Source organism: Elephantulus edwardii, unplaced genomic scaffold, assembly GCF_000299155.1.
Source record: "Elephantulus edwardii isolate Elephantulus edwardi_28Jun2011 unplaced genomic scaffold, EleEdw1.0 scaffold00266, whole genome shotgun sequence".
Lineage (NCBI taxonomy): Eukaryota > Metazoa > Chordata > Mammalia > Macroscelidea > Macroscelididae > Elephantulus > Elephantulus edwardii.
The window spans coordinates 2,021,421-2,035,182 of NW_006400016.1; the positions used below are offsets into that span (position 1 = coordinate 2,021,421).

Here is a 13,762-nt window from a genome sequence, read left to right on the forward strand (position 1 = left end):
CCCCCCCCATTGCCCCAATTACTATATCAATCCATCTCATTCAGGATCTTCCTCTCCTGTGCTGTCCCCCCACCCTTCTGAGCATGATGTCCTTCTCTAAGGGCGAGTCTCTCTCCTGGCCACTTGCCCAAAGTATGTGAGACAGAGTTTCAAAAATCCTAGCCTCGGTAGCACTCCCTGCCTCAAAACCTACACACAGCAATAATAACCAAAACAGTATGGTACTGGTACAATGACAGGCGCATAGACCAATGGAACAGAATTGAGAAACCAGAAATAGACCCAGCTATCTATGGTCAACTGATATTCGATAAGGAAATCAAAACTTGCAAAAGGGAAAATGATAACCTCTTCAAAAAATGGTGCTGGCAAAACTGGACTTCCACCTGCAGAAAGCTGAAACAGGATCCACATCTCACACCATACCCAAAAATCAACTCAAGGTGGATCAAAAACCTGGAAATAAAGCCCCAAACCATAATGTTTATAAGAGACAAACTGGGATCAAGCTTAGAAGCCCTCGTCCAAGGTATAAAGAGACTGCCAACTACAACCAGAAATGCACAATCTGAAGAGGATAAAATTGATGCCTGGGACCTTCTAAAGATTAAATCCTTGTTTGCATCTAAAACTTTTTTCAGCAGGGTGAAACGAAAACCTACAGACTGGGAACAAACATTTGGTGATTCCACCTCAGACAAAGGTCTTATAACAAAAGTTTACAGAGTACTTCTGGGCCGTCACAAGAAAAAGACTGATAACACAATTACAAAATGTGCAAAAGACATGGAAATCATTTTCTCAGAGGAAGATATTCTAATGGCAAATAGACACATGAAGAAATGCTCCAAATCACTGGCAAGAAGAGAGATACAAATAAAACCCTCACTGAGGTATTGTCTCACTCTAGTAACAGTGGCAAAGTTTAATAGGGCAGCAAGTAATAAATGTTGGAGAGGATGTGGTGAGAAAGGAGCTCTTATACATTGTTGGTGGGATTGTAAAATGATAGTCATTCTGGAAGGCAGTTTGGTACTTCCTCAAAAAAGCTGAACATAGAAATTCCTTATGACCCAGCTATTCCACTACTTGGAATATACCCTGAGAAATTGAGAACTGAGACACAAAAGGAGATCTGCACACCAATGTTCATAGAAGTATTATTCACCATCGCAAGAACGTGGAAACAGCTCAAATGTCCAACCAATAATGAGTGGATTGAGAAATTATAGTACATTCACACAATGGAATATACCATGTATCACACAGGAACAATGATTTTGTAAATTACTATCTAACTTGGAAGGGACTGGAGAGCATCATGCTGAGTGAACTAACTCAGTCCCACAAGGATAAATATTGTATCAAACCATTATTGTAGAATGAGTATAAGGATCCAAGAGGTATGAGAGGGTGGAAGCAGAGGGATGAGGAGGTGCAAGGGAGTGGGGGCATTAATCATGGGGTTGTACAATTTGATGGATAAGGGGATGAGGGAAAGTGAAAGAATTTGTTCTTGAAAACAATGTATTCTAATTTTGTAAATAAACTAGTAGAAAAAAATTTTTTAAAAAATCCTAGCCTCCAAGGAAAACTTGTTTTACCCTCTCCAAGACAGATCTATTTGTTTTCTTGGCAGTCCATGGTATGTTCAAGATTCTTTTCCAGCATCACAATGCAAAGGCATCAATTCTTCTTTTTGTCATCCTTAGTCATTGTCCAGCTTTTTGATGTAGAGAAACTAATTGTGAAGACCGTGGCCTGGATTAGGCACACCTTAGTTTCTAGACTGTCATCGTTGCTCTTCAGTACTCTGGAGATGTCCCTGACAGCAGATTTTCCTAATGCAATTCGCCTTTTGATTTCCTGTCTGCTGGTGCTGAGAGTGTTGATTGTGGAGCCGAGCAAGTTGCTAATTGTTAACATCAATCTCTTCTCTGTCTATCACGGTGCTGCCAATTGGCCCAGTGGTGAGAATCTTTTTCTTCTTGATGTTGGGCTTCAATCCTTATTGCAGACTACAGTCCTAGACCTTCTGCACCAAGTGCTTCAGGTCCTCTTCAGTTTCAGCAAGGAAGGTTGTGTCATCTGCATAAGGTAGGTTGTTGATGAGTCTTCCTCCAATCCTGATGCCACATTCCTCCTCATATAGCTCTGCTTCCAGAATGATCTGTTCTGCATATAGATTGAAAGGGTATGGAGAGAGGATGCATCCCTAACACACTCCTTTCCTGATTTTGAATCATGCAGTGTTTCCCTACTCTGTTCTGAGGACTGCTTCCTGGTCCAAGTATAGGTTTCACATAAGCACAATCAAGTGTTCTGGGATTCCCATTTTTCTCAAGGTTAGCTAGTTTGTTGTGATCCACACTGTCAAATTCCTTTGCATAGTCAATGAAACGCAGATAGAGATTTCTTTGGTGCTCTTTGCCTTCTGCCAAGGTCCATTTGACATTGGCAGTAATGTCCCTAATGCCACGACCTCTTCTAAACCCAGTTTGTATTTCTGGTAGTTCTCTGTCAATGTACTGATCCAGTCATTGCTGGCTATTCTTTATCAGGATTTTGCTAGTGTGTCATATTAGTGATATTCTTTGACAATTTCCACACTCTGTCAGGTCACCTTTTTTTTGGACTGGAAAAATAATATGGCTCTCTCCCAGTCAGTTGGCTAGGTAGTTGTTCTCCAGATTTCTTGGCACAACCTGGTGAACACATCCAGGGCAGCATCTGTTTGCTGAAATATGTCAATTGGTATTCCACCAATTCCTAGTGCTTTCTTTTTGCCAAGTCCTTCAGAGTAGCCTGCACTTCTTCCTTCATCACTATTGTCTCTTGATCATATGATGTTTCTTGAAATTCTTCTGTGTCAGCCCGTTCTTTTTGGTACAGTGACTCTTCCATCTTCTTACAGCCTTGGAAACCTAATGGACAGTTCTGCTCTAACTCATCAGGTCAATATGCCTTTAAATTCACTCCACTGTGATGAATTTGAGTGAGCTTAAGTGTGCCATCATATGTCTCTACTATAATTTATATCCACTCATCTGCTGATGGGCATTTGGGTTGTTTCCAGGGTTTGGGTTATTACAAATAATGCTATGACATGATTTTATTTCTCTGGGATAAATACTTAAGAGATGAATTGCTGAGTAATGTACCTTTTAAAACATTCATCAAGTGCTTTATAAAGTGATTGTACCAATTTAATGGCCATCAAAAAACAGCCAAGTAAGCCTTTTGGGCCATCCAAATCTCATATGAAGGCCTTTAATTAGTGGAACTGAATCCGCACAAGAACACCATGTCAAAAGGCACTGGGAAATGCAGGGTTAGGGTTTCATCTCTTTACCCTGAGGAAGGACCTGGATGAGGGGTATTGAGGACATTGAGTGCCAGCCCAGCAGTTGTCCACACAAAAGGTCAGCACTGCCCTTCTTCTGAGACATGTTCTGAGTCACCTAACCTCATTATTCCAAAGCTCAAGCAGTGGTGGAGCATCAGATGGTATGCTACCTTCTGAATAGCTCAAAAAGGTAAATTTTAAAATTCACTTCTAAAATTTCTCTTCCCAAATTCGTTTCTCAGCAATAATTTGCTGAGCAAATTAGTTGAGAAGTTGGACTCTATGAAGAGGAATGTGGCATCAGGATCGGAGGAAGATGCATCAATAATCTGTGTTATGTAGATTACACAACCTTGCAGAGGATCAAGGAATGTAGCCTTCAATATGGATTGCATCTAAATGCCAAGAAAACAAAGATTGTGACTAGTGGACCGAGAGGCAACCTCATGATGGATTGAGAAAAGATTGAAACTGTCAACAACATCATCTTACTTGAATCCACAATTATCACCCTTGGTACTAGCAGTCAGGAATTCAGGACACATATTGCATTGGGAAAGTCTGTAGTCAATGACATCTTCAAATTATTAAGGAGCTGTGATGCCAGTTTGAAGAGTAAGGTGCAGTTGATTCAGGCTATGGTCTTTTCAGTCACTTGCCATGCATCTGAAAGCTGGACAGAAGGGATGACAGAAGAATTATTGATGCCTTTGAGCTGTGGTGTTGGAGAAGAGCACTGAACATCCCATGGACAGCCAAAGGAACAAATAAATACATATTGAAGAGGGTGCAGCTGGAGTGTTCTTTGGAGGCAAGGATGATGAGGCTTCGCCTCACATACTTGGGCATGTTGCTAGGAGGGGCTACTCCTCGGAGAAGGACATGATGCTTGGAAGGGTGGAGGGTTGGAAGTAGAGGAAGACCCTCAACACAGTGAATACCTCCACGGGCTGTAGTGTGTCAGGAAATGTAAAGATGGCACAGGGTGGGATGGGGTTCAGATCTGCTGTGCCACTATGAGTCTTACTCAACTCAACAGCATCTAACAACATCGATATGCCCCTCCCTTCAGTGTTCTTCAATGTTTGTTCAAAGCAACACACAGTATGAAATAGGAAATAACCTCGTACAACCATTTTCCATTAACATGTCATTGGGTTGAGCCACGTGAGATCATAATTTTTATAAGTAAAAAAAATCATAATAATTTCATGGATATGTACTGGTGTTAAGGGCCACTGGGTTGATTCTGCCTCATAGCAACAGTAGATGAAAGCATTGCCCCGCCTTGTACAATCCTCATGATCACTGTCATGCAAACTAGAGCCCTCGGTGCCACCACCGTGTCAACTCATCACAGTCAGGGGCTTCCTTTGTTTCATGGATTCTCTACTTTAGAAGCATGGGGTGTGTGTGTGTGTGTGTGTGTGTGTGTGTATTTGTGAGTATTACTATATTTGTTCCCATTCTAAAGAAAGGTGATACGACAGTGTGGAAATTATCAAATAATATCATTAATATCACATGCAAGCAAGATTCTGCTGAAGATTATCCAAAAACAACTGGCGGAACTGCCGGAAGTGCAGGCTGGGTTTAGAAGGGGCCATGGTACCAGCAATATTGTAGTTAATGTTAGATGGGTCTTGGCTGAAAGCAAAGATTATCAGAGGAATGTCTATCTTTGTTTCATTGACTGTGCAAAGGCATTTGACTGTGTGGATCACAACAAACTATGGCTGACTCTGAGAAGAAAGGGTATTCCAGAACACTTGATCGTGCTAATGCGAAACCTATGCTTGGATCAGGAGACAGTCGTCAGAACAGAGCAAGGAAACACTGCATGGTTCAAAATTGGGAAGGGTGTGTGCCAGGGTTGTGTCCTATCTTCATACCTTTTCAATCTATGTTCAGAACAGATTATCAGGGAGGCTGAGCTCCATGAGGAGGAATGTGGCATCAGGTTTGAAGGAAGACTCATGAACAATCTGCATTATGCAGATGACACAACCCTGCTTGCTGAAACTGAGGAGGACCTGAAGCACTTGCTGCAGAAGGTCAAAGATTGTATCCTTCAATATGGATTGAGGCCCAATATTAAGAAAACAAAGATTGTCAGCCAACTGGCAGCATCATGATGGATGGTGAAGAGACTGAGATTGTTAACAGCTTCCATTTACTTGGCTCCACAATCAATACTCTTGGAACTAGCAGCCAGGAAATTAAAAGACGTATTGCAATGGGGAAGTCTGTGGTTAGAGACCTCTCTAAAGTACTGAAGAGCAATGATGTCACTCTGGAGACTAAGGTGCACCTGATACAGGACATGGTCTTTGCAATGCATCAGAGAGCTGGACAATGCCTAGGGATAACCATTAACATTTTAATTGGAAAATTGATGCCTTTGAACTGTGGTGTTTGAGAAGAGTATTGAATATACCATGAACTGCTAAGAGAACAAACAGGTTTGTCCTAGAGAGGGTGAAACCAGGCTGCTCCTTGGAGGCAAGGATTCTTTTTTTTTATGGTACCAACAATGGGGTTTATTAGGGAAGGAAGTTATAGAGTAGAGGAGACAAAGAATACCAATGGAAATCCAAGTTTTAGCTCAACACTCCAAAGGTACAATTTTTCAATTAGTCTAGGCTTCAGTTTCAGTTCAGTAGTCAAATCCAAATAATTCAACAAGATTTTCCTCAAAGCAGTTACAAGCCAGCTTCTCCTCAAGCATCCGACAAAAACAGTCACATCTTCAGCTGTTGAGAGACAAACGTAAGAAGTCTCAGGTCACTTTTTGCTACATCACTCCACAGCCATGCCACAGTCTCTCCACCATCAGGCATCAAACCTTGCTTGTCTCAAATCTTGCTACTCAGTGTCAGAAGCCCTCTTTTCCTTATCCTAGTCCTACAGCTGTTGATGATTTGCAAGACTATGTTGATTTGCAAAATCATGCGTCTGCAGTTAAAGAGAGCTGGAGATCCAAGAGGGTAACTGCAATGGAAAAAAAAAAGAGAGAGAGAGAGAGAAAGCCATATTTTAGGCTAACACCATAATAGTAAAAGGAGAATCAAATGTGTGTGGTGGCTTTTCAGTGTCACTACTGAGTACAGCAGTATAGCTCAAGCTACATGTATTTCTTATTTCACTAAATCAAGCCTCTCTAAGTACCAAATTAGGTACTTCTTTTTCACTTAACAATCAAGGTAAATATATTTTTAAGTATAGATTTAATTTAAATTTTGGCACTGTTAATGACCAAATATTTATTAATCATGTTGAGGCATCGTATCATATCATATTTTTTATTTATTATTAAATTTTATTAGTTTTAATGAACATTTACAGATATTTTGGGTTTTCATTCATTCATTTTGCACTGTTTTCTCTACCCTCCTCCCCAGTTCATTCTTCTTCCTCCCTCCCCGAATGTCTGTTTTAATTGTCCAATTGCCACAGTGCTTGTCAAAGCCAGTTCTGATTCATCTCCTTTGTCAGTGTGTCCTTTGCCATTCCCTATCACTCCTACCTGAGAGAGACTTCACCCTGAGTCATAAGGAAAAGGGGATGGCGTATTCTCTTAGCTACTTCCTGCTGAAAAGGTACGCTGTAAGTTTCAGGGTGAAGATCTTCTCTCACTACTCTAAAGGGCCCCTTTGGCAGTAAGAAACACATAGACTATTATGGAGATTGATTTGGCATTTAGATGCACTGTTATCAATTGTGCTTAGCCATACATGTTCATATCCTTGAAGATGTATCATGGAAGTGTTGCAGCCTAGAAGACACAAATTTAACTAACAAGTTAAAAGTACATGAGTCAAAAATTAAAAAGCAATAATATTTGGAGTAGAGGTTCTAATAGTGGCACAAATCAAGTTACAGAGGGAAGGTGGTTCTTACAATAAAAGGCCTATAAACTAGCACTTTGTCTATTATAGTGTAGAGGTTAGGAACCTCAAGATGTAGAGGCTCAGCTATGTCATTTATGGTTCTTAAGTCCTAGAGCAAATTCCATCTACCACTGGGTTGTGGAGGCAAGGATTCTGAAGCTTTGTCTGACATATTTTGGACATATTGCAAGGAGGGACCAGTCCTTGGAGAGGGACGTCATGCTTGGGAGTGTGAAGGGACAGCGCAGGAGAGGAAGACAATGAGATGGATTGATTCAGTGACTAGGGCAATGAGGGTAGGTGTGTTAGAGACAATAAGATTGGCACAGGACAGAGCAGGGTTTAGGGCTTGTTGTACATAGGGCCGCTATGAGTTGCAAGCGACTCAATGGCACATAATAACAACAATATTGGTTAGACATTAGTTCTGACTAACAGTTGGCAGGTGCCAATCACAAAATGCATTAGTAGTCTCCTGACATGTGTGTGTGTGTGTGTATATGTATGTGCGTATACACATACACATACATATATATACATACATACATATATATATGCATATATACACATATATGTCTATACATATATTGTTGTTGTGTGCCGTTGAGTCAGGACCGACCCATAGCTGATGCTCCAACAGGCTTTCAGAGGCAGTAAATTGCACAAGAGGAGACTGGCCATTTTTCTCTTGCAGAGTAGCTGGTGGATGTGAACCATGTACCTTAGTATTGGCAGCTCAATTCCTTACCAGAGCTCTCGTGCCCTAGTGATAAGAATCTGAGCTGCAGTCCTGAAGGCACCTGGTTCAGATCCATCAGTTGCTCCACAGGAGAAGGATGGGCTATCTCCTCCTGTGCAACTTACTGCCTCTGAAAACCTGCTCTCAGTTGTGGTGATGAGAAGAGAATTGAACATACCATGGACTGCCAAAAGAGCAAATGGTTTATCGTGGAGCGAGTGAAGCCAGGCTGCTCCTTGAAGGCAAGTTGCTCCATCTCACGTACTTTGGGCATGTATCCAGGAAGGACAAGTCCCTGGAGAAGAATATCATGCTTGGAAGCCTGGAGGGGCAGCACAGGAGAGGAAGACCCCAGATGAGATGGATTGACACAGTAACGAAGGTAATGAGGGTACGTGTGTCAGAGACAGTGAGACTAGGTCAGAATAGGGCAAGTTTCAGAGCTATTGTACATAGGGTTGCTGAGTCACAGTCATATAATAACACCACCAGCAATATAAACTCAGGGAGCTCTGGTGGTCTAGTGGTAAGAAACTGTGCTGCAATCCCAAAGGTATGTGGTTTGAATCCAGGAGCTGCTCTGGAGGAAAAGGATGGGCAATCTCCTCCAGTGTTATTAACTGCCTCTGAAAACGACTGAAGGGTCAGCTATGGGTTAGTCCAACTTCATGGCACACAACAACAATCTATATGTAATATGTGTATCCCTCTGTGTGTGTGTGTGTGTGTGTGTGTGTGTGTGTGTGGTAGTTTGCAGTGGAGTCAGAACCAACTCACAGCTGATCGTCCAGCAGGTTTCCAGAGGCTATAAATTGCTCAGGAGGAGACTGATCATCTTTGTCCCAAGGAGCTGCTTGTAGATTAGAACTGCCTGCCTTTGGGTTGGCAACGTTAACTCCTTATCCACTAGGCCACCAGAGCGACATATACATATTCCTCATCTTATTGTTGTAGAGTTAAGTTTTGACTCAAAGTGACCCTGTGTCAAGTTTTCGAGGCTGCAAATCACATGGGAGGAGACTACCCACCTTTCTCCCTCAGAGCTGCTGGTGCATTTAAACTGACCGAAAGGGTGCCCTTCGGGTTAGCAGTGCAACTCTCCATGGACTACACCACCACCAGAGACTGTATGTATGCATTTCTAGACTATCCTTACCTCCTCAGAGGAAAGCTGCTCCATCTCCTCTTGTGCCGTTTACAGCCTGTGAAAACTGACTAGAGGTCAGCTAGGAGTGTATGCTATACTTACTTGTGATATGCTCTGATATTCTCTATTTCATTATCTCTTTGTTTTTCTCTGCACTACTCACAACCATTAAAATGCTTTCATAACCCACCAACGAGCTATGACCTGAAGTTTGTGAAATCTTGTTATGCAACCACCTGTGACCAGGATCCTGTCTCTTTACCTTGGCAGGATACCTAAACCTGAGCAGAAGGCCTCACGCCCCAGCTTCGTTCTTCAGAGACTTTGCTCTGACTGTGCCCTTCCCGCAGGCTACGGGAGTCCAGAGACCTTTGGAAAGTGACCATCTGCCTGTTTGTGCCCTTCTTGACAATGGTCCAATCCTTGCAACCCCAGAATTCCCTACCTAACTGCTCTGAACCACCTTCAATTCCTGCGCCATAGACCTAAGGCAAGTACGTGATGATCCCAAAGGTAATCCTTTTGAGTTGGGGGTTTGAACATGCAGGCTGGGATGTTTCTATTTCTCTTGCAGCATAGGAGAGACCCAAAGTGGGGAGAGAAGAGGGTACGCCATGGACCTAACAAAATAAACCCCGTTGCTCTGAAGTCAGTTCCAATTCATAGCCTCCTTCTATCAAGTTTCTTAGGTTCTAAGTCTCTTCTGTCAGTATCCTGTACTGAGGTAACCTGAGGTTGCTGTGATGCTGAACCGTGTGCCACTAGGGTGTCAAATGGCGTAATGGTTACTCATGGTGGACAGTGGTTGGTGGAGCTCCTAGGCTAAGACAGATTGGGAAGCAGAAGAGGCATCCACTTCCTAAACAACATGCCTCTGGAAGCTCTGTGAGCTTTTAAAAACGACAATAGTTATAGAAAGGCTTCTGGTCTTTTGTTCATAGGGTCACTAAGTCATGCTCGACTTGATGGCAATCAACAACAACAACATGTCTTAATAGTAGGAAACAGACTCATTTTTGCCTTTCAGAACAAATGAACAACTGTGTTGTTGTTGCTGTGTGCCATTGAGTCAGAACTAACTCATTGCTGACTCACCAATGGGTTGGTTTGGGTGTTTTTTTTATTATTTTGTGTGTGTATACCGTCAAATCTGATCTGACTGATACAGGAGGAGATTGTCCCTCCTTCTCCAGCAGAGCACCTGGTGGATTCAAACTGCGTATCTCCGGGATTGCCGTGCAGCTTTTTGCCACTAGGCCACCAGAGCTCCCTCCAATGGGTTTTGAGGCAGTAAGCTGCACAGGAGGAGACGACCCGTCTTTCTCTACTGGCGCAGCTGGTGCATTTGAACCTTGTCCCTTTGGGTCTGCAGAACAGCTTCCTATTGCTGGGCTACCAGAGCTCCCTTTGGAGGAACCAGTAGATTTGAACTGCCAGTCTTTGAGTTAGTAGCCTACCACTTAGCCCATTATACCACCAAAGCTCCATTTATACCTGCCCAGGCCGCAGTAAGTGTACGGGTGAGCTAAGATTGGCTACTAGGCTCTGTGCATAGGGCAAGGCCAAGAATCTCAGACTATCCAAAGACAGAACTGAGTTTTGGCTCCCTCACTAGCTAGCATGACTTTGACCTTACCCTGACTCCTTCCTTTACACCAACTGGCTGCATTCACTGTTTCCTGCCATGATTTTTCAGTCCAAAATGTAGTGCTGGAAAAGAGTACTGGATATCCCATGAACTGACAAAAGAATAAACAACTATGTCTGAGGGAAGTGCTGCCAGGGCACTTCAAGAGGTGAGGCTGGTAAAGCTCTGTCTCGAATATTCTGGGTATGTTAGCCAGCCCTTGGGAAAGGACAGCATGCTTGAGAGAAAGACCTTCAAAAAATGTACTGACACAGGATTATAACGATGAGCTCAAGTAAGTCAAATCATGAGGATGGCACAGGATAGGGCAAGGTCCAGATCCGTTGTTCATAGAGTCGCTACTAGTTGTAGGCTTGACAGCATCTAACAGCAACAATCCCTCAGCATGCCTGCTCATGCTCTTGCCCCTCTTCCAGTCCCCTTTCACAAATGACCACAGACCACAAGGCAAGAACCACACTGGCTTTACTTTTGGTTTGAACAGAATGGATAACTTGGAGACAGTGCCTGAGACAGCAGGACTGGGTGATAGGGACTTGGGGACATTAGTCCCCACTCTGGCTCCATCTGTATCTTTCCTCTTAGGCCCAGCTTCATGAGTTGTCCACTCTGTAGGCTCCAGGAAGCGTGGAAGGAGGCTGGGCATGGTGAGTTGACGGGGGCGCGTTCAGTGTCCAGGTGCCCATCTACGCTCACGACAAACTCACCTGCAAGAATTCCGGCATAACTGGGGCAGCTGTCTACACTTGCCACCTGGGGGTGAAGGAAATGATTTGGTCATGAGTTTTAAAATATTGATTATGTGTATGATCTTGGTGCTGGGAAACAAGACTGATCAATCCCTGCCTCTTGGGTGCTCAGAGGCATCTCTGTAATAAAGTACAAGAGAATCAAACACTGAAACAACCAACACAGCGGCTCAGAGAGAGAAGTTCCCCAGAGTCACATAGATAAGATCTTTTCAAATTCATATTATTATTTCATTAAATATTTACGACTCAACAGCACATAACAACATTTACTATGCACCTGTGATGTGCCAAACACAGACTTAGGCACCAGAAACACAGGCAGGAACAAGAAAGAGAATATTCTCTTCCTCTACAGAGCTGATTCTCTAGTGGGGGAGACTGACAATGAGCATTTGTAGCATCGTATGTTATGAGTTGGGCTGCTAACAGAAAGGTTAGCAGTTCAAATCCACCAGCTGCTCCTTGGAAGAAAGATGAGGCAGCCTCTTCTTTTACTATAAAGACTTACAACCTCTGAAACCCAATGGAGGGTCATCATGAGTCAACTCAAGGGAAAGAGATTTGGGTTTTTGTTGTTGTTATGTACCCCTGAGTCGGAAGCAACTCATAGCTGACCCTCCAGTGTGTTTTCAGAGGCTGTAAATCTCACAACAGAAGACTGCCCATCTTTCTCCCAGGGAGCAGCTCATCAATTTGAACTGCATGTCTTTGGGTCAGCAGCACAACTGCTTAGTGGTAGTTTAATGTATATTGTTTTTGTTGTTATGACATGCTGTCAGGTTGACTAGGACTTATACCAACTCTATGAACAACAGATCTGCAACTTGCCCTACTCTGCACCATTTTCACAATCTCTGAGACACCTGAGCCCACTGTTACAATCACTGTGTCTACCCATCTTGTTGAGGGTCCTCCTCTCTTTCTCTGGCCCTTGACTTTCCCAGCATGCTGTATTTTCCCGAGGAATGACTCCTCCTGACATCATGCCCAAAGTATGCCAGATGAATGATTGATGAGCATAACGAAGTCAGGATCAGGGCAGGGAGTCCCAGGGACCAGAGTCATCCTCATGGCTCATCAAGGGAGTAACATATGAGCAAAGAATTGGAGGAAATGGTTGGTCATTTGGAGGAAGGGATTTCCAAGCAGAAGGAACAGCCAATGCAAAGTCCTTAAGGATACAAGAAGAGTCAGAGGACAGGAAGAAAACCAGAGGGACTACTGAGAGTAAAGGGATCTCAGAAGTTGAAGGGAACTTTAGAAGACAGTCACACCTGCCTGCCTCCTGGCTGCCACCTTTCCTTCCCCAATGTCCTTACCGCTCTGACCTCCTCCTTCTCCATTTCTCCCAGTTTCTCTTCCTTCTGACCTTTTCACTGTTACTGTAACGTGCTCAGATCATCCCTCCTCTAAAGCTTTGCATCTGCTGTTCCCTTCTCCCTCTTTCTTGTACTCTGATATCAATTCTGATTTTACCTCTTCAGATGTCATCCCTTTCTTTGCCCCCTAGGTCTTATCACTTGGCTTTATTTTCTCATAGCAAATATTTCTCTCTGAATCACCCTGTCAATTAGTATAATTAACTGTTATTCTCATCTCTCCCTTGGATGTGAGCTCCCAAATGGCAGAGACCAGTGTTACCTGGCATTGCTGTGCCCTCGCCAGGCCTCCCAACCCATATAACAGGAGTCAGGCCCAGAGAGGATGTTTGTTGTTTGACTACAGGCTTTCCTTCACACAGACCTGGGTTCAGTCCTTCCCTGGTTCTTACATGCTGTGTGTCCCAGGCAAACTCCTGAACTCTTTGAGCCTCAAATTCCCTCCAGGGGAGAAAACAGATCCTGGCACAAAGCAAGGCTAACAGCAGAGGCTACAGTGACTGACTCACAGACTCCCAACAAGGGTCAGGAGCAGGTCAACAGTATTGTCCCTGGTCATCTGTGTTCTGCTTAAACAGACCCTCGATCCTGCTTAAAGGCAAAACAGGTGCCGTGTTGTTTTGTTGTTATTGTTAAGTACAGTTGAGTCAACCCTGTGCACCACAGTACAAAACACTGCCTGATGCAGTTGTGCTCATTTAACCCTGTGCACCACAGTACAAAACACCATCTGATGCAGTTGTGCTCATTTTCCCAATGAGGAAATTTAAAAGAGAATTAGTGACACCTGGAATAAATTATATAGCTTAAAGTGATTGCAAATGGGTGATCCCTGTGTTTTATTTAAAGCCTATAAAAAGA

General features: G+C 43.3%; 1 protein-coding gene across 1 annotated transcript in view; it reads right to left on the reverse strand.

Moving 5' to 3' along the window:
* Window positions 1-13,762, reverse strand: part of LOC102864422 (transcription factor IIIA-like) — a 40,203-nt gene that overhangs the window by 12,890 nt on the left and 13,551 nt on the right. Inside the window, exons 4-5 of the mRNA XM_006899733.1 lie at window positions 11,478-11,523; window positions 6,255-6,337 (exon numbers count right to left, since the gene is read on the reverse strand). Coding sequence (XP_006899795.1) covers window positions 6,255-6,337; window positions 11,478-11,523 — 129 coding nt within the window. The remainder of the gene's footprint in view (window positions 1-6,254; window positions 6,338-11,477; window positions 11,524-13,762) is intronic.